Source organism: Manis pentadactyla, chromosome 8 (genome assembly GCF_030020395.1).
Source record: "Manis pentadactyla isolate mManPen7 chromosome 8, mManPen7.hap1, whole genome shotgun sequence".
Taxonomy (NCBI): domain Eukaryota; kingdom Metazoa; phylum Chordata; class Mammalia; order Pholidota; family Manidae; genus Manis; species Manis pentadactyla.
In genome coordinates this window covers 137,914,501-137,934,154 of record NC_080026.1, presented here as the reverse complement: position 1 = coordinate 137,934,154, position 19,654 = coordinate 137,914,501, and the positions used below count along the sequence as shown (strand labels likewise).

The window sequence follows — 19,654 nt, the reverse complement described above, 5'->3', positions numbered from 1 at the left end:
TTTAAATTTTAGAACAGGATGGGGAAGAGGAAATGTCCACGCATTTGGATTCCATGCTCGGGTCCCCTCCTTCTCTGATCACACAACCCAAAGTAGCCCTTACCGTCCTGACGCTTTATCGCCTGGTTTTGTGTTTATGTTTCTGCAAAGTGATGACATGACCCCCTCTCAGTCTAAGAGATACATATACACACACACACACACACACACATGTATTTTCCAACAGAGTATAAGCTCCATAAGGCCCAGGACTTTGTTTTGTTCTTTGCTAAATTCCAAGAGCCTAGAGGAGGGCTTTGCTTAGAGCTCCCCAAACATCTGCTGAGTGACGGATCAGTGAGCCCCCGTCTTCACGGTCGGGCCTTGGGCTGGCACCTGCTTCCCCGCTGCCTGCAGGGGGGCTGATGGGGAGGCCTGGGATCCCCACACCCTCCCCACTCATGGTCATCCCCCCCCAACTGATCTTCACTTTGAAGAAGGTAACATTTATTTTTTCAAGTGCAGGGGAAACCATTCAGTACATATATTGCAACATATAATTTCTAGGACTTCTGTCTGCAACACATAACAAGGAACCATTTAACAGTTGTGTCCAAGGCAGGTGGGAAGTGGGAAGCCTGACACTCCTCTGTGCTGCCTTCCACCTGCTCTCTGGAAGAGAGAGCAGGGAGGGGAGGGTCGCCTGCACGCCTCCAGGGATTCTCTGCAAAGCTGGAAATTACCTGAAATCTCCTGAGGTGTCCAAGGACCGACCGGGATGGCTAATCCACTTCTTCGGTACTTGCACAGGGCAGAGCACCTCAGAATGAGTTGTGAGGATCAGCGTTTCCCACTCGATGCTAGCAAGGACAGGAGCTGTGCGGAAGGCTCTGTATTTGGGGAAGTTGGGAAATTTATAAACTACAGATCTTCTTGACCATCAGTGGCACACATTCCATACTGAAGGTTCTGAAGTCCTGTTACAAAGAAACTCATTTAGCTTTGTTTACATTTTCCCAAGCTTTTTGGCCACGGAATCTTTTCCTAGTGAGACATCTATTAACATCCAGTAGAACTGAGGCCCTCCTGGTGCAGTGGGGTCCACTCACGCCTTAAACTGCGTGCGCCCAGGGGTGCGCAGAGCCCAGGGAATTCTCTGCTTGCGGCAGTGGTGGGGAATGACTGGGCGGGGCTGACACCTCCCCAACTCCCATGCTGTGGCGCCGGTGGGGCGCATGCGAGTGACAGTCTTGGCTGAGAGGCCTGGCATTTGGAGTCTGGTTGGCACGGGGGGCAGACACAGCGATGCCTGTATTTGCTTATCCATGCCAGCAAGACAAACAAGTCGTAAAAAGTTCTCCGAAAATCATCATGCCTGCTGAGAAAGGACGCAAACACAGCTCAAATCTCAAGTCAGAATTCGGAGTCTTGCTTCCAGAGTCCAAGTGTAAATGGCTGAACTTTGTAAAAGCACGAAGGCCCCTCTGGCAGGCTCCAGCGGGGCGTGTAAAGTGCCCAGGTGGGAGTGGCAGGGCTGCACAGTGGCACGGTGAGTCCACGTGCTAGGCCGACGTGGTGGCTCTGGCCTAGGGATGCAGGTGTTTTCAGAGCTGACTCTGTGCCCTGGGGGTCAGGCACCTCGGGGTCCAGGGCCCATTTAGACTTTTGCTCCTGTATCCATGCCAGGAAGGTGGCCTCTAAGGTTTACTACATAAAGCCCCCCCTTCCAGGACACCTGCTCTGCGAGGTCCCATTCCACCGTCATGGCATTCCACCCTGCGCCCCAGCAAACAGAAACCCGTTGCACCAACAAGCACACTGAGCCTGCACAGGAAGGGAAGAGGAAGCCAGGCCTTTGCCAGGTGGTGGTCTGTGTCTGGCGACAGCTGCTTTCCCCATAATCCCTCCCAAATGCTGCTGCAAAGAGGAGCAAAGATGGGACAGAGAGGCTGAGCCAGTGCCCCCAGGGCTCAGGCTGTGAGGGAGGCAGCCAGGTAAGGGATTTACTGCCACGAGCAGAGCCACAGGAACCCATGTTCTAGCACTGCTGGGGGGGCGGGCACAGAATTTTCTGAGCCTTACCCAGTGCCCAAGGCCGCGTGTGCTCTAGAGACACAGCAAGAAGGCAGCACACAGGGCTCTCTCCTCGTGCGACAGCCCAGCTGAAAGCCCCAGGCCTCTCCGCGGAGCCTAGCACAGCCACGGAACAGGGCGCTCAGAACAGCCTTCCTTGCCAGGCTGCATTTCCTACCCTCGACCCAGACGATGAGGTAACAAGGAGACACTCACGCCAGCGACTTACCAGCAGGCACAGACCTACCTGTCTGCACACAGCCTGGTTTGGGACAGGGCCGGCCCGGTGCCCCACACCCCTCACCACCTGTTCTGCAGAGCAAGAGGAACGACCCCCAACCACGGCAGCTAACACGACAGTCCGGGTGCTGACAACGCGGTGTGTTCATGGTGCTGGAACTGGCTATGAGCACACGGCACGAAGGCCTCCAACAGCAGTCAAGGCAGCTGGACATGTCCCCTGTGGCACCCCGCTCTTCGAGACTCCCCAGCACTGACCCACACAGATCCTCACCATGGAGGATGGCCCACAAATTAAGGCTGTTGAAAGGAGCAAAATATCTTCAGGCAGGCAGAGAGAGACGGGAGCTCCAGGGGACAGAGGCTAGGGGTGCAGAAGTCTTCGTCTGGGACACCCAGACTGGGGACATTGTACAAAGTTCTGAAAGGGGGTTGACACTTCCGTCCTTCACTGTCACTGGGCTGGGAGCATGAGGGAACATGCCTCCCTTGACATTCTGGGGCACGCACTGGCAGGGTGTGCACCCAGCGGCCCCTGCGGTGAGCCAGAGGACGCCATGCTCACTATTGCCTCTCCACGCCCCTCCTTGCCCCTTAGGATTAAGCTTGTCCACACTGCACTGCCGCGTGAAGGATTCCTCCTGGTGCCCTTCCACACAAGCGTGAAGGAGCAAAGACGTGGGTGTTGCCGGAGAAGACGGAGGAAGAATGACACCTGAGGGGCTGGTTTCCAGGAGGAGGCGGGGGCCCCACCCCCAGCGTCTCGGTGGGCTCTCGCCAACATGCTCCCCTGTGCCGTGGCCTAAGCGCAAGCCGTACATCCTGCACCCGTGAGCACGGCCTGCTGGGGAGAAGGGGGTCCTTGGAAAGTTCTTCGGATGCCAAGAACCATGTTGCACCATAATGGCCTAAGTCTTCACTCAGTTCAAACACTGGGGCAGAGCAGGTGTCCTGGGTGCCCAGCATTGCTGGAATTGTGGAGAGCACAGCCCTCTAGGAAGGCGGGGTCCTGGGTGGTGCCATTCCACCCCCATGGCAACCTTACACATTGTTACTATTGTCCCCACCTTACAGATGGGGACTCAGAGGCAGAGCAAGGCTGTCATGGGCTGAACTGTCTCTTCCAAGATTCCAGTGTTGAAGCCCTATTCCCAGGACCTCAGGATGTGACTGTATTCGAAGAAAGGGCCTCCAGAGGTGATTAAGATGAGGCCATTAGGGTGGGCCCTGATCCAGTCTGACTGCCGTCCTTAGGAGAGGAGACCAGGACACAGAGACCCCAGGGGGGTCTGTGGCCACAGTGCTGGCCACTTGAAGAGGCAGCAGAGAACGCCCGGAGGCAACCAACTTGAATTGATTTCCAGCCTCCAGGGCTGTGAGGATAAACGCATGCAGAGTCCCCAGCCTGTGTGTTTCTACAGCAGCCTAAGCTGCCCACAAGAGGCTTCCCAGGCAGTCAGAGATGGCTCCGGCTCCTGCGTGCCAGTGGCCGTCTCCACAGCCCCACGTGGCACGGGAGCTCCCTGCAGGCTGAGCATGCCACCGGACAGCCCAGACACAAAAGCAGGGGCCTGCGTGGTGACAGCATGCCTGCGTGGCATGCGGATGAGTAGCCAGACGTCCCCAAGGATGGCCCCATGGGGAAAGGTGGGGGGAGGGCAGGGAGCAAGTCTGGCCTCACCCCTCAAGGCCCTGCAGAGCCTGGCTGTGCCCCGGTCGGCAGCTGGGAACCACGGCTGCTCAGACACCTCGCTGCAGATGACTGTTCCTGCCTGGAGTGAGGAGCTGCCCTGAAAACTGAGGGCCGGGGGCTCAGGCCCCACCTGCTCCCCTGGATGTGGCCCCACGTTCCCAACTGCACATCAAGCCCCTGTGTCCCCAAGGGCTGCCGGCCCAAGCAGGCTGCCCCTGGACCCTCACCGCTCCCCAGGTCAGTGCCAAAGCTCCGTGTACGTATTCAGCAGAGGGAGCAGCACAGTGGGCTTCTGCTTTGTGGCTCTGCTCATGTGCATCATACATCTTCCAGGGGCTGGAAGGCGTGGCCTGGAAACCAAGACATCCTCTAGGAGGCCACACTGAAGGCAAGTGCTCTGCCTCTGGGGATGAGCTGTGGCCAGCCTGGGTCATCAATGCATGGGGCTCAGCCTCCCTCGGAGCATGGGGGCCCCACGGACACAGCCGGCACGGTGAGGGGCGGCTCTTTCCAAATTCTCCACCGGCCACTGCTCGGCTCTTCCTCCCTCTAGCCCCACAGACCTGGATAAGGCAGGAGCCGAGCGGGGGCAACCTTCGCACAGGTGAGAACGGCTTTTATTAAAGCAAACAGCCATTAATAGTATTTAAATGTATTAGCTTTGACACAAATAAACACGACCACCCAATGAAAATTTAAAAATGGGTTCTGTATTCTAGAAGAGGAGATATGGCCTGTGGGTGAAGAGGCAGGGGCCCCCAGCCGGGTGTTAACACCAAGAGACCACAGCAAGCCGTGGGTCCAAGGTGCGGCCTGTGAGGACATCAGAAGGTGTTAATGGTTTCAATATTTATCTGCTGCAGGGAAGTAACTCTAAGATGACGACAGGAAAAAAAAATTCTGCTAATGGCTGTGTCTTTGCCATTAAAACGAAAAGCTGAATGCATCTTATAATCAGAGGACAATTTGCAAATCATTAAGAGAAATGTAAAATTCCATTAAAATACAAATCAAGAGACTCTCCCTGGACTAATAATCTTTCTGATATTATTTTGCATTTCACTATTTCTGTTCCAATACCCAGGCCCTACAAATGATCAGCTCCTGAACATGCTATTTACCACAGCCCACTTCTTTAACGAGACTGAGAGAAAGATAATCTGCTATTCAGAGCAGGTACTAATGAAGAATTCCATATATTCTGAAATTTAATTAAAACCCCAAAGATTTCAAATCAGATGCAATTTGAAATGCCTGGGGCAGAAATACATGCTCTTGCGTGGCAAGGGTACCACACTGAAAGTTGATACCGTAATTGGTCTTGATGTATTTTTGTGTTGCTGGGCTGAAGCACAGAACTCATAACCATATAAAAATTCTCTGTAGATTACCTGCTCATTGAAAATGCCATCACTCAGGTAGTTCTCCACTAAATTACCATGCTACTAAAATGCACAAAGTGATTCGGAGAGTGGAGTGGCACAGCTGGCCGACGCCGCCAATGAGTTATGCATGCGTCAACGCGGCCTTTTTCCTTAGTAAAATATGCTCAGTTGAATATTAAAATATAATTGGCATTCAACCTAAGTAGCTTAAACCATTTTGTTATCTTCTTTTAAACCGATTTGGCTCCTCCACAGTTATTTTCAAGGATGCGACTCACAAACTAATGATACCATCATATTCAGCTAGATTTGTGCCGTTTTACATTTGCCATAAATAGGTGCGGTTTCTACAGCCTGCCAGGGATGGCCTTCGCTATGAGCTGCTCTTGAACATCAAAGGCCCTATCCTTGGGAAAAAAAAAAAAAGGTGGGGGTGGGTGGGGATATGCCATTTATGTTGGTTCTTGCATATTTTATTCTAAAAAGAGGAAGAGATGCGAATTTCGTATGAAAAGCATAATGTCTTGGCCATGCAACGAGCCCTGTGCATCCAGAGCACAACCCCTGGGTCTTCCTCAAACAGACTGGGGTGGGAAGAAAATCGTGCTGTCAGACCAGCGTAGCCCAGAGAGGAAGCGATGTACGGTTTTATAAAAATCTGAGAATGCACTCACACACAAGTCTAAGGATGGTCCTTTAAACAATGGGGTCTGTGCAAAAATCAGTAAGTAGCAGAACTCAGGAAAGGAAAAAGTAGTTACTGTAGTAATGGAGATATGGTATATATCTGTGCTGGCTGAAGGGCAGGGCTCACCAGAAATACTACTTCCCAAAACATTTTCATATTTATCTTAATATTTGGAGGGCAGGAAAAAAGTGATTTGAACTTAACTGTCATATTTAAGAGCTAAATAGACTTGCTTTTCCCCTACTTCTATTTTCTTCTTCAAAGGTATCTTCTTGTGCGGCACTGACACGTCACACGGCGCCCCGGGCCACAAGGCCGCTGAGGCGGAAGCTACACCGGTGGCCTCACATTTCCGAGAGGCGGGCGACTCTCCTCTGTGTCAGTATCTGACTTCCATTCTGGCATTTGAAACACCACCTTTAAAGGGAGACCTATGCCCATAAATCTAACATTCCTAGTCAGCTTGAATATAAGGGCTGCGGGTAAAAATCACGCGTGATAAAGCAGTTTAATTCACATTAGTTTTTACACTTTGGGCTCCTATAATAATTTTACAGCATTACTGTATTTTTATATCAATATTTATGTATTTAACACACTGCTAACTTACCGTCCAATTTTATATACTTTATTAAAATATCATTTGCTCTACAAATCCAGGTGGTAAAGATAAATCTTATTTATGTTTGTTAGGATGCTATCGAAATGCATTAGCACTGCCTGTAAAATGTGAATATACATTTTATGACAAAAATATTAATTGAAACATTCTCTTTGTAGGCAACATGTTTATTTAGTGACTACAGCGGGAATACTTTGAGAGCATTGTGGAAAGTGTTTTACTTTAAAATACAGACAACAGAAACTTATTTTTCAAAGCCCACATCAAGTGGAAAATCAGTGAAGAAAGTAACAGTGTGGTTTACTTCTCCTACAAGGCAGAAACCTGATTCTGTGCTTTTTCAAGGCGAGGTGCAGACACCCAGATTCAACACGAGGACACTGCAGATGATCTTTCTAAATGTGTGAATGTAATTAGGGCAACTTTTATTCTTGATAGAAACTTTCATTGGTCTGCTGTTTAATTACTATGCTAGAGATAATAGCTGTATTTTAATGTGAATATTTTCCCATAAAAGCAGCATTTACAATAAATCAGGTTATAAGTACTATTTACTTGGATGAGATCCTGTCATGTCCTTCAAGACTGGAAGGCAGCTGACTTTCAAACTATCTTTTTGGTTACCTTTTGAGCTTGGTCAAATTATACTGTGTGACCCAGTGGCCCTGAGTGAAGGCATTCTCAAGTTCATTTTTGTGCCTGATTCATAGAACCTTCAGGGAATGTAGGATCTGACCACCTCTTGGATTCATGATGAAACTTTCACTGAACTAGGCTTCCCAGGAGCCCTGGGTAATCACTGACTAGTTAGAGGGCCCTTGGCAAAGCGACACTGTGGATTTTCTTGGGGTCTAGTGGGCTGGGGTTTTTTTCTAGCCACTACCAGCATCCCAGGAGCTGGGATTGGTAAATTCTCCTAAGCAAGGGGACACTGCAGGTGACTGATGATTTAAGCTGTATCACAGCAATCCCAGGACTGGATCTTCATTAGCTCTGCAGGAATTAGGCTGGTGTCCAGAACCTGAAGCAACCTCCTCCCCCTCTTGTGGTCACCTGCACTGCTCATGTGCCTGCACAAGAATCTAGAGCTTCTCTCAATTGACTAGGTAAAAGGAAAACACATTTTTGGCAAAAAGTATCCGGGCACCTTCTGAAGGTTCTGGATAATTTGCCTGACACTCTACCCTGGGGTATCCTGGCAAAGCTCTTGGGACACTTAGGGGTGAGCATCGGCTCATGGTGATCCCACAACCTGACAGAAGGGCTGTTGATGTCTAGCTTGTCTTGCTCTCTCTTTCCAAATCAAAAAAGATGAAAAATATGTCTCCCTACCTTTTCACTTGGATATGTGGGAAGCTCTACACATGGTAGACATATGCATATATAATGTAGAACTTAAGTTCTTACAATAGCAAAATGCTATTGTAAAATACAGTTAGACGTCTTAAAAATCATTATTAAACTAGGATGTTCAGCTAAGAACAGGGTGGCGCACACAGCAAGAGCACTGATCAGAGCTGGCTCCGCTTACACCCATGCCTCTAGAGCAATGCTTCTCAAAATAGGGCATATGTGTACAAACCTCACCCACTTACATATGTGGGCATACAGACACGTATGTGTTTATCCACTTGACCACTGAACTTGTGTTTGAGCTGCACAGGTCTACTTACATACAGGTATTTTTCAATGACTACATTGAAATATTTTTTGGAGATGACATTTGAACAAACATTTTCTTTTCTCCAGTTTACTTTATTGGAAGAATACAGTATATAACAACTTAAGAACAATTCAAAATCGTGTTAATTGATTATGTCATCGATAAGGCTTCTGGTCAATGTAAGTTTTTGGGGAGTCAAAAGTTATACATGGATTTTCAACTCCGCAGGGGGTCGGTGTCCCTAACCCCCATGTTGTTCAAGGATCAATCGTTTTTGCCTAAGGTTTTTGATGAATCTTAGGAAGGGGATGAGAAGTGTAGAAATTGCAGGCATAATATTATGAACAAGCTGTCTGGAGCATTCTGACACATAACAGCCCCAGATGAAGGGACACACACAAGTGTAACTTAGAAAAGCTGTTTGCTTGAATGAATCATAGTTGAAACTTTAAAAACTCTCCTCATCCAAGATGTGGTCACATAGTACAAAAAACAAGCACTAAAGACAATCGCCAGGCAGGAAACTGCATAATGAAAGAGGAAACAATGAACTAAACCATAATCTGTGCCTCAGGCTGTTTGGCCCATGAAAGTCCCCAATATGCCAAAATGCATTCGATCAGTCACACTCAAGAGCTATGGTGAAGTGCATGGGTTGTGTCTGAGCTGGCTTGGCAAGCCCCACATTGCTGGGGCCAGGGTGGACCAGGAGAGCCACCGTGGTGCCAACAAGAGCTACCACCCATCAGGGGTTCCGCAGAGCACCCACCGTGCCAAAACAATGCATTTCTGCTCTGGTTGGGAGCCCCAGCCCAGAGAAACCCTCAACCCAAGACACAGAATTCTGGCCACCTAACATACTGCTTCCACAGAAAGGCTGGTTTAGCAACATAGATATTTAGATGTGGAATGGAGCCAGGCAGCCAGGAGAGGGTGACGAGCCCAGGGGGCTGCTCCCACCCACCAGGGAAGGGAGCATGGGCTGCTCTGCTTCCCGCGAAGCAGGGCCAGCTTGCCAGGCAGAGGGGCTGTCCGCAGAAAGCAGCGCTCTCCTCTGAGTGGCTTTGCAAAGGGAAGGCTGATGGTGTGGGCTGATCATCTGGTCCACCAGGGAGGGACTCGTGGGGACAGGTGAACCAGGCCCTGGTGAGGAAAGCTACTTGCCCATCATCCGTCACCTCCAGGACTCGCTCTGAGCCCCGTGGGCCACTTGCTTTCACAATTCCTGCCCTACTTTTGTTCTTAAGAGTCCTGCTTATCTTTCATGGTTCTAAACCGCACACATGGACTGGGTGTTACTGTCCATAGCAGCAGGGAGCTGCCCCTGGCAGCGGCCCCCGTATTGATTCATGACATGGGACGATCTTGCCAGGGACTTGACCTGCATGGCCTGCTATCCGTTCTCAGGCTTTTGATCCTGTTTTCCTTCTCACTTTTCTCAGCTTCAGCCTCAGAAAGCCTTAGACCCAGATTTCCACATTTGCTGACCCTGAAAAGCAGCTCAGCCACTCTAGGGCTGAAAGAAGTACACTACTACCAGCTGTTTCTTTCCCACTTAATTTAAGTGCAGTGTTGTTAGCTTGTTAGCTTGTTCTGATCAATAATGGGCACTGGAAGGTTTACAAACCTTCCAGCTCCTCCAGGTAATACCTGAGCAAGGTCAATAATTTTTATAAGCTAAGCCCTCATTTAAAATACAGGAGAACAGTAGTGGCTGCCAACCAGAAATGGCAAACGCATCTCCTCTTTTAACTATTATATTCTCTTTATATTGGTAAATTTAAGTTCAGGGAAAAAACTCTGTACAAACTGTCTGAAAGCACAAAGCTGCCTCCTGCTGTGGATCTATGGGGAGGCAAGAGAAAACCTCCCTCCCTCTCTGCTGCAACCACTCTGGAGACACACTCAGGCTGGATTCGCGCCTTGCAAAGCCAACATGCGCACCTGGACCGGCGCCAGGACGCCGGCAGGCACAGGGCTCAGCGCCCCCTTTCTGGGGAGACTGCCTCCCTGGCCTGGCAGAGGGTCCTGGCTACTTTCTGGACGGAGCACAGCCCGGAGGGCCGAGGAGCCGTGCGCCCTGGGAAGGCTGCGGGCTGGCCTGAGATACTTAGCCCTGGCTTGGCTCTCTAAGACAGAGTTTGAATTCTAAAGGGTGGGCTCTGGTGAGGACTTGAGGTAGTGATGTCATTCCCTTCCCTGTTGTGGCCCACCTGCCTTCCAGGACTCACGCAGCCTCTGCTGAGGGCACCAGGCACAGCGGGAGCGCCTCCCAGGAGACAGTGGGGCGAGTGCAGCCTGGAAGGGCCTTTCCCAGACCTCCCTGGCAGGGCTCTCCCTAGAGGCCCTTTGGAAAGAGGGATGACAGAGGTAAAGACACGAGTTCCCCTTTTGTGGCTCTGTAACAGAAGTTACAAGAAACTTACTTCCAGAGGTTCAAAAAATACAGATTTTACTACTGTCACACCACTGGATTTCATAGCTACGAGCTAATAGCTGTGACGAAGGAACTACTAAAGTGTTAAATATTTCATTTAAAAGGGGACATCACAGTCACTTTAAAAAGAAAACTCAGAGCCATCATCTCTGAGGTGACACAGGGAGGGCCAGCTGAGGTCCAGCATCACCCGTGCCCCAGGGCTGGGGGTCCACAGCACAGGACCCGGCCCTTCCTGGATGCCCCAGGCCAGCCTGGCAGAAACGGCAGAGGTCCTCCTGCCCCCATCCCCAGACCACCTGCGGCCCGTCAGCCATGCCTGCTGAGGGTCCCCACAGGCTGAAGGGCTTCGAATGGGAGGGATGTGCCCACACATACCTAGAATCTGCAGCAAGTGTCCACACACATCCTGAATCTATAGAAGTGTCTACACACACTGTGAACCTGAAGCCCCATCTTAGCTTTCTCAGGTCTGCTTTTCTTGAACTCCCTGTAAAATACCACTACTAGCAAAGGGCTACTTCTAGTGTTCTAGCCACTCTTGCCCCTGACTTCTAAGGCTCTTTGAAGATGGATATCTCACAAAGTTCAGTTTTTTAAAGTAAGTAAATATAAAGAAGTTGGGGACTGTTAACAGAAATTTAAGTGATATTTCATTATGAAAGAAACATTAAAGATTTATTTCAAGAATAATGGCTTCATTAAGTAACTATTTCTTAGAGAAAAATCAATTTCAAATAAACAAAACTGACCTTTGCAAGAGCTTTATAGGGAGCACCCGGCCCCTCTCAACAGCTCTGCTGGGCCGCGGGACAGCCAGCGCGGCCGGGACAAGTGATGCTACTGACGCTCTTAAGGAACTAGATGAGCAAAAAACAAGACCCCCAAAACCACATAAAACTTTTTTTAAAGAAAATGCCCTGCTACAACCACAATCTCATGAGAATCCGAACACATTTCATTTGACACTCACCTGTCCTGTCCACTTCTCCAATGGCAGGAGGAACCTCATCCCCCGGGGTCTGCAGGCTCCTCGCCTGCTCCCCGAGAAATCCTGCCTGTCTGGCCCGAGGAGGAGGCAGGAAAGGAACTTAATGGTTCCTCCACAGGAACGTCCAGATAATGAACTTGTTACTAATCAAACTTTTGGAAACTCTACAAGATAAGAAACTGAACTTTGTGAAATTCTCAACATTTGTTAAGTTTTAACCTGTGGAAATGGCAATTTCATATGGCTCCACTAGGCACGTATATTTTGTAACTAGCCTTAAAAATGAACAACTGGTGGATTGTGAGAAGGCCAGGCTGTTCTGCTCACCCCGTGAGGCGCCTGCCAGCTGCTTGGGAGGCCACAGGTGGGCCTGAGGAACAGGCGACAGAGGCCTGGCAGAGTTCACAAGTTCTACAACGTTAGGAAGAATGGGAAAAGATGTCGGAACTTAAGGATGAACTTGGTTATAACTGCATTTTCTAAACAAGCTGAAATAGGTAGACCTGGACTATATCTCAGAGTTGGGAATATGAGGAAAAAGTGACACACAGAAGTATGTTCAACATGCTCAAAAATTAAGATGCATGACAAAGAGAACTTAGGGGAAAATGTATTGCACTTTAAAATGTGCCCATTCCTCCTAGTTTGCAAAGGCGGCTTATTTATTTGCTCATGTTAACCCACAGCTTCCAGAGCACTCTGAGGCTGTTAGATTTTCCTGAGGGTTACTCACCATAATTTCACTTGCACTACAAGATAAAGCAGAAACAGAGCAAAGCCAACTATCGTTGGACAGAGGGGCTGTGATTGCATCCGGGGCTTAGTGCCAATTAACTGCATGCTAGCAATTGTGGTATAACCGTGCACCACCCTCCCTCCTTAAACTGTAAAATCCCTGCACCTGGTTGCTGCCCAGGAGTGACTGAGCTAAATTAGAAAAACCTGGCTTGCACATGCTGTGGCATGGGAAATCTTGGCCTCACAGCAACCACTGTCAGCAGGCAGGCCTGGCCCAGGGGCTCTGTCCCCAGGAGGGTGTAGAGGCTCCCCTGACGAACCCTAATCCTGGCTGGAGGGAACCACATCCCAGTCAGAAGGGCCTGTCCAATGGGGGAAGGGCTACCTGGTGGCTGAATGGCCTTCATCCCTACCCCAGCGGCTGCTCCCAGCTCATCCAGTCTTCTGACAGACCCAGACCAGAAGGCTGAGGAGAGGCCCCTGTGGGCCCAGAGGCAGAGAGGCAGGGAGGCAGGCTAAGTGTAGTGAGTCGCAACGCTCTGCAAGCACTGAAGGCAGGACTTCAGGATTTTACAAGCTCACGTGCCCCACCTTCCCTACATTTTAGATACTTCCTGTCCTGAAATTCTCAAAACCTGAAATTTTAGCCTATCCAATAGACACCAAGAGAGGACAGCTGACTGGGCAGTTCTTTCATGGGGCTGCTGGCAGAGCTATAACCCCCTAATGGTGACAGCCAATAGAAGGTCGGCGCCCACAGATTCCCCAGCCCCAACTTTAAAAACAAAACCACATGTGAGTCTCTCAGCACCCCTGGCCTGAGCCTGGCACTTGGGGGCTGCACACGAGTGTCACCACAACCCTCAAGCCAGCTTGTGGACTCATGGTGCTGGGGAGGGCCCTGGAGGATGCAGACTGGGGAGCTTCCGGACATGAGGGGGTGTCCTGCCAAGGCCTGCTCCAGTCCCCACCCCTGCCCTAGAGATGCCCTTACAGAAATTCTGGAGCTGTCACAGAAAGAAGTCTCCTGGGGACAGTTCCAGAGGGAGGGCCTGAGGAGCTGGTAAGTGCCTGTTCATGACATCTGGACAGGTTTGGCTCGTTACGTGGGGACATGTTCGAGGTCCTGCCTGTTCACTTGTCTGGCCATGTTAGCTCAGGGTATCAGCTCAACTTTCAGGCATGCTGCTCCCCACTCTCCTGAAAATTCCACTCCATTTGCAAGTTCCCTTTTGCTAAAAATCATAGCAGCAATTAGAATACCATTATACTTCTTTACTAATTCCATTCTGAAATCAAGACTGCTTTAGACTTACCTTACCTAAAATACCAGGGTAACTTTTTGCTTAAAAAATATGTGTATACATCTATATCTATGTATCTGTATATACATATATGTGCATTTATATTGAAACAACTCCAACAAAATCACTATACAAAATAAATCTCTGGTGTGTCTCAAGAATGATACTAGCTGCCATAAGATTCAAAGAGAAGCTTAGAAAGACATGAATGGGAACATGTTTTTGGATATCACAGACTACATGCCTTTAGCAGAGTACATTTAGGCAACAAGTTCTGAATTAGTCCTTTAAGAATAAAATACCTAATTATCGTAAGTTTGAGAAATTAAACTGAAAACTTATCTAACATGACACAATGCTGCTACCCACTCTAGATATGTCAACAACTGAGTTTATGGAAGTGGCTAATTGTCCATGCACAAGCCTCATTTTCTGTGCTGTTGGCAAGCAGATAGTTTAAGTTAACAAAAAGCTTATTGAAAAATTCACTGCTATTCAGATGTGTTCCTAGTTAAATCTTCCAGCCAGCAAGAGTCAAGAGTCAATCTGCATGCATCATTTTTACTGCCTTTGCCAAGAATTGTGCGACCACGTGCCAAAACTAACACAACCATTTGGAATGGGTGGAGACTGCGAACTCTTGTCCTTACAGCACGGCCACATGCTGTCTCTGTTTAGATGATGTAAAAATACCAACTTAGTATAGTCAGTAAAATGAGCTGTGATGTAAGTGATAGTTAATAAGTCAAGCTCCCTGAACACAACACCGTGAGATGCCGAGTTACTGACCTTGCTGGAAAAGGGGATGGTGAATCGCAGGCACGGGGCGCTCGCTGAGGACCCCGGGCTCGTGGAAATAGGCATCCAGCCAGGCTGTACACTGCATCAGAGGCTCCGTCGTTTCCCCAGGGCTGCTGAGAAGCTCGGGAGGAGTGGGGGCCTCCGAGGGGCTGCAAAAGAGGTAACAGGAGCTTAATAACCCTCAGTGCCTTACCTCTACACACCTGAGAAGCCAACAGGAAAATCCAAGAGTCAAGTCTATAGCTGCTTCCTGGGTACGCGCCTCCCGACTAGCTGCGCAGCAGCTGTTCCGCAGTAAGAGTGGCCTGGAGGGCTGAGGGTGTCCGCGTCTCCACTGGTAGCTTTAAGACACACAACCCGCCTTTGAAAACAGGAGGGACGTCCTAGTGCGGGGCTCTTCCACTCGGGCTCAGAAGGCGAGCAGGATGGGACGGCAAGGACGAGAAGCGCGGCAGCTGCCCCCGCGGGAGTGCGCCGCCCCTTTGCAAGACTAATAGACACTTATTTGCATCATTTTCATAACATCACCAAGTATTTGGCATCAAAATATCTTCCAGAAATACCACCAAAGTAATTGCCCGGCCCAACACCCTCCCTCCTTCCTGCTCCACAGTGCAAGGGCGCATCTAGGCGCTTCTTTCGCTCTGTGGGGGTTTCCTCCGAGTTCGCTCGGGGCTGCTGACTCTCACGCCGCAGAGCAGAGCGGCTAATGCACGTGTAAGTTGTTCGGTGCAACTTCTTTCATTTACGGTGCTGTGACTTTGATGCCTGGGGCCATACAACCTATTTGGCTCTTTTTCACATCCCCTTGCTTGGTCACCAGTCTTCAATTTCTTACATTTAAACCAGTGTGCTTCAGACCTGCTTCAGAGAGTTCCTTGTTTCTTCTACTTGGGGTGCTAATTCTTCTGTCTGTGGGACCTCCAAGCCACCCCTCATCCTCAGCAGGGGCTGATTTTCCAGGGTGTCCTCTGCTGGACTGAGACGACATCCCTGCAGAGAGGGTTTACTTTGCTGCTTCTGAGCCCTAGAGTTTTATGATGAATCCAGTTTCTATCTCAATTTCCTGGGACCCCACACCCCCACAGTACCAGCACTAAGTCCTCAGGTAGCTCTCCTTCCTACCTCCCAAGGCCTGGGCAGGTGGCACTTCCTTGTGGCTCTGAGGCCCGGAGGGCAGAATCTCCTGCTCAGATACTGCGGCACTGGAGGCTCTTCCTGAGCCTTTCACGCCTCCCCACCTGCGTCCCGGGGGCAGGTAGTGGGCTTCAACCTACAGGCTGCATTCTTCACCACTTGCTGCCATGACGAGAGTCCGAGTGAGATGGAGAGGCCACCATTCTCCCAGCACAGGTGTGGGCAAGGCACGTAAGGGCAGGACAAGCACACGTTCAGGATGCTGCAGATCCAGGGACGTGGGCTTCATCCTGCAAGAAGCAGGGAGCAACTACCTGACGCAGGGACTCATCAGCTATCCTGCTGGAGTCCCCGTCTCTGAGCCATGGATGGCAGTGGCAGGTCTGAGTTTCTGCCAAAGTCCTTGCAGCTTCTCAGAAATAAGCTTCCTCAGACAGGCTGCACAGAGGTTCGCTCTACACTCTTTACCAGAATGGAACAGGAGGCTTTCTCAGCACACGAACCTGGACGGTGTTGAGGAAGGAACCAGGGAATGAAGGGGAGAAGGAATGAGTCCACCAGAGTGACCGGGCCAAGGATGGTGGAGGCCTGAGCTCTGCAGAGCCAGACAGAGCAGGCCCAGGCCTCTGAGGGGCTGCCGTCCCCAGGGCTCCAAGAGAGGGGCCCATGCAGACAGGGCTGTGCCCAGAGCCAGCAGGGCTCCTGGGTGACCTGTCTCAGGCCCGCTGGGCTGCCAGCTCATGGGTGCGGTGGGGTCTGAGGCAGGGGACTGAGTGGCACATCTGACACCTGGTGGGGAGGGGGGGCGCAGAACTGTCCTCCTGTCAAGATCTCAGCCATTAGCACGTCTGGTCAAGGGAAGACCGCCAGTGCTTGGTTTAAGTGCCACTCAACTTGAGAGAAGTTCTCAGGCCTCTATTCCTGCTCTGTCCTGTGCTCACTGAGTGGAAGGTGTACTGCTGACACCCAAGGGCAGCGATGCAGCAGTGCGTCAAGTGCTTTGCCATCCTGCTCAGGGTCGCAGGGAGAGCGAGGGAGTGCGGAGGGCAAGCGGCACTCCCTGCAGAAGAAGGAAAGGAGCCCAGGGGCAAGGTCACAGCGAACTGCACAGGGCTGCGCGCACGCAGGCAGTGACGAGGCTAATGAGCTGATGTCACTGCCCAGCCAGTGTGGGACTTCCCTCCCCAGGAAGTGAGAGGGGCACAGGGACTGCCTCACGACCCTGCACCGCACCACCTTGGGCAGGTGCCTTCTGTAGTGCCAAGCGGTCAAGGATGCAGCAAAAGCAAGTGGTTGGTCCGGGGGCCTGCAGGGCCTGTCTGGCCTGCACGCACACTGCAAGCCGGCTTCCTCGGGAAAAAGGGCATCTTCACCTGAGAGGCAGGGGTTTCTGGATGCCCCAGTGGCCTGTGCTTCAAGCGTTAGAGCTCCTTATCTGGGCGCTTGCCCAGGCACCTGTGCCCCATCTACCCCAACAGCCGTGTCCTCCATGTCACAGAGGGGATTGAATGGGAGCTGCGTTTCCTAGCATTTCTCACTCTTAAAAGGATATCTGAAGAATTTTTATAGTAGTAAAACTCATCTTAAATTGATTTTTTATGCTTGTGCTAAAGATCTCAACCTCCGATTTCCTCTGTAGTTCTCCTGTTTAACTCTTTCTCTATTGGCATTAGATAACTATTCATGGGCGAAATGTAATTAAACAGCTTTGATTCTGAAGCAAGGATTTATGATACTGCATTTAAAATGAATGGCATTAAACACACACATAAAACCGGGTTTTTAAAGCTATGACACAAATTTCCATTTCTACAATAAAATGAAATTTATTCCCTGCCCTGCCCTCTCCTCCAACAGCTTTGTTCGCCTCCAAGAGCCTCACGCTGTGACAGCACCACAGATCCACTAACAGCCGCTCTTATTACGGGGGAGTTTCTCCAGGCTTCCCTGCTGACGGGCCTGAAGCCCCGATAATTACGGGCTCTGTGGCCCACGCTCACTGGGATCCCACAACCACGTCTTCCCCGGGCGCCTTCCAAATCGCCTACCACCGAAATGCAGGCCCCAGTGGCCAACCGCACCACCTCCGGGAAGGCAGCCGTGCATGGGGGCCACATGGCAGCCGGGAAGCCGGCCTTGCAGGCGGGGACCAGACAGAGCTGCCCCCGAGCCAGCCGGGACAATGCAGAGGGGACACGGCAGCGTCACCCCGCCTCCGACCATCTTCCAGGATGTTACTTGGCATCAGTAAGAGTAATCAAGGTGGAGTGTCATGACACTGGTGCCCTTTCACTTTTCTTTTTTAACCTTGGCACGAGAAGCTGAGAAATGACTTTGGCTTCCTTGAGCTTTCTTACCTATGACAATAGAAAGCACTGGGTGCCCTCATACAGCAGACATGAAGCCACACGTGGTTTGGTTTAAGGGTTTCTTCAAGAGAAATGCACCTGTGACGACCCCAGGGGTGCTGCCTTTGGGGGCTGGGGGGGTGGTTGTTGAAAGCCCAGGCTGCCCGTGCATCGGCAAGCCCTGTGTGAGCCCTGAGCTGGGACTTGTTTCAAGAAGCAGCCGTGGCCCATTCCCCTCCTGGGCTTGCAGAAAGAACATTCCAGTGCTGAACTCTATTCAGGTTTGTCCTTCAAACCAAACTGGGATGGAGAGACGTGGTGAAATGCTCCAGGAAACAAACCTGCGCAAGGATTCTGAGGAGGCAGGCGGCGGGGCCTCGCCCAGACACGTCAGAGGGGACCCGCAGCTTTGCAGCATCGTGAGCCTGGAAGTTATTCAAGGGAAAACTGTCCCTCCTGCGTAAAGCTGGCATTTCATGGCACTGGTACTAGCGAGAACGTGAAGGGAACGTGGTGGCATCCCACCTGGGGAAGCGGGAAGAGTGGAAGGTGACTGAGCCCAATCTAAATGAAACTGCCCCAGGAGACACAAGTTCTTGGCATCCACCTAAGCACAGGACGTCCTGCCCAGCTCTGGCTGGCACCTGCCAGGCACCGTGCCAGCAGCCAGGGCAGCCAGACACGGGGCTCTGGCTAGTGGAATCTGGGCACCATGAAGATGAACCATGGAGGGGCGGCCGAGTGGCCATGTGGGTAGCCAGGCCCTTTGAAGGCACGGCTGTAGGTCTACAACCGCGTCGGGCCTGGCGTGTACCCTGACGGGGCGGCTCTAGAAGAGCATTCTTGACTCTTTCCATGCTGCAGACATGCTTAATGCCTAACCGATGTACGGAAGCTGGCCCAGTCCTTCGTTCCTCACGTCTGATCAGTTCTGTTGGCCACGCAGCGGGCAGACTGGGTGACCCCCTGCACATGGTGTTGTGCCTTCCAACGCCTGTTTGACACCAGTGCTTTTCCAACATCCTCTTCATAGCAGGAAACTGAGTCTTAGGTTTTGGGAGTGTCAACTGGGCACCCAAGAAACGCCTTCCAAGGGCATGGATTCTCCTGAGTTCCTCGAGAGTCTGGCAGGGAGTTGATGCAGGACGTGTCCTTGGGCAGGACTAGGAGATCGGTCTGCACAAAAATATTCGGAGCTGGAGGCACGTCTTTCAGTGGGAGGAAGAGCCCAGAGCCTCGGCTGCACGCAGTGTCTTGGGCAGCCCTGAACTGAGATGAGAAAGGTCTCCCAGGCCGGGCTGGCTGGGCACACCTCTGCCTTCTCTGGCCCTCAGGAGGCGGCAGAGGGTGGGTGGCGGCCTCCAGGACTCCAGGGCAGAGCGCCAGGCCTCATAGGCTCAGAAGGCACCCCTTCCCAGCACAAGCCGAAAACCACACCAGAGACGACTTAATACACACCCCGAGGCGGCTCTGGCCAGGTGCGACCGGGGAGGGCTCAGCTATGGCCAGCGCAGCCCCACCGCCGCGCCGCTTCTGTCTGTCTCACAGGCTTGTC

At 51.2% G+C, this 19,654-nt stretch overlaps 1 protein-coding gene across 3 annotated transcripts in view; it reads right to left on the bottom strand.

Moving 5' to 3' along the window:
- The window catches only part of MGMT (O-6-methylguanine-DNA methyltransferase), a 266,672-nt gene that overhangs the window by 33,961 nt on the left and 213,057 nt on the right, over positions 1 to 19,654 (bottom strand). For all 3 annotated transcript variants that reach the window (XM_036923958.2, XM_057506484.1, XM_057506485.1), the window contains one exon: positions 14,603 to 14,763. In XM_036923958.2, the coding sequence (XP_036779853.2) occupies positions 14,603 to 14,763 (161 nt within the window). The remainder of the gene's footprint in view (positions 1 to 14,602; positions 14,764 to 19,654) is intronic.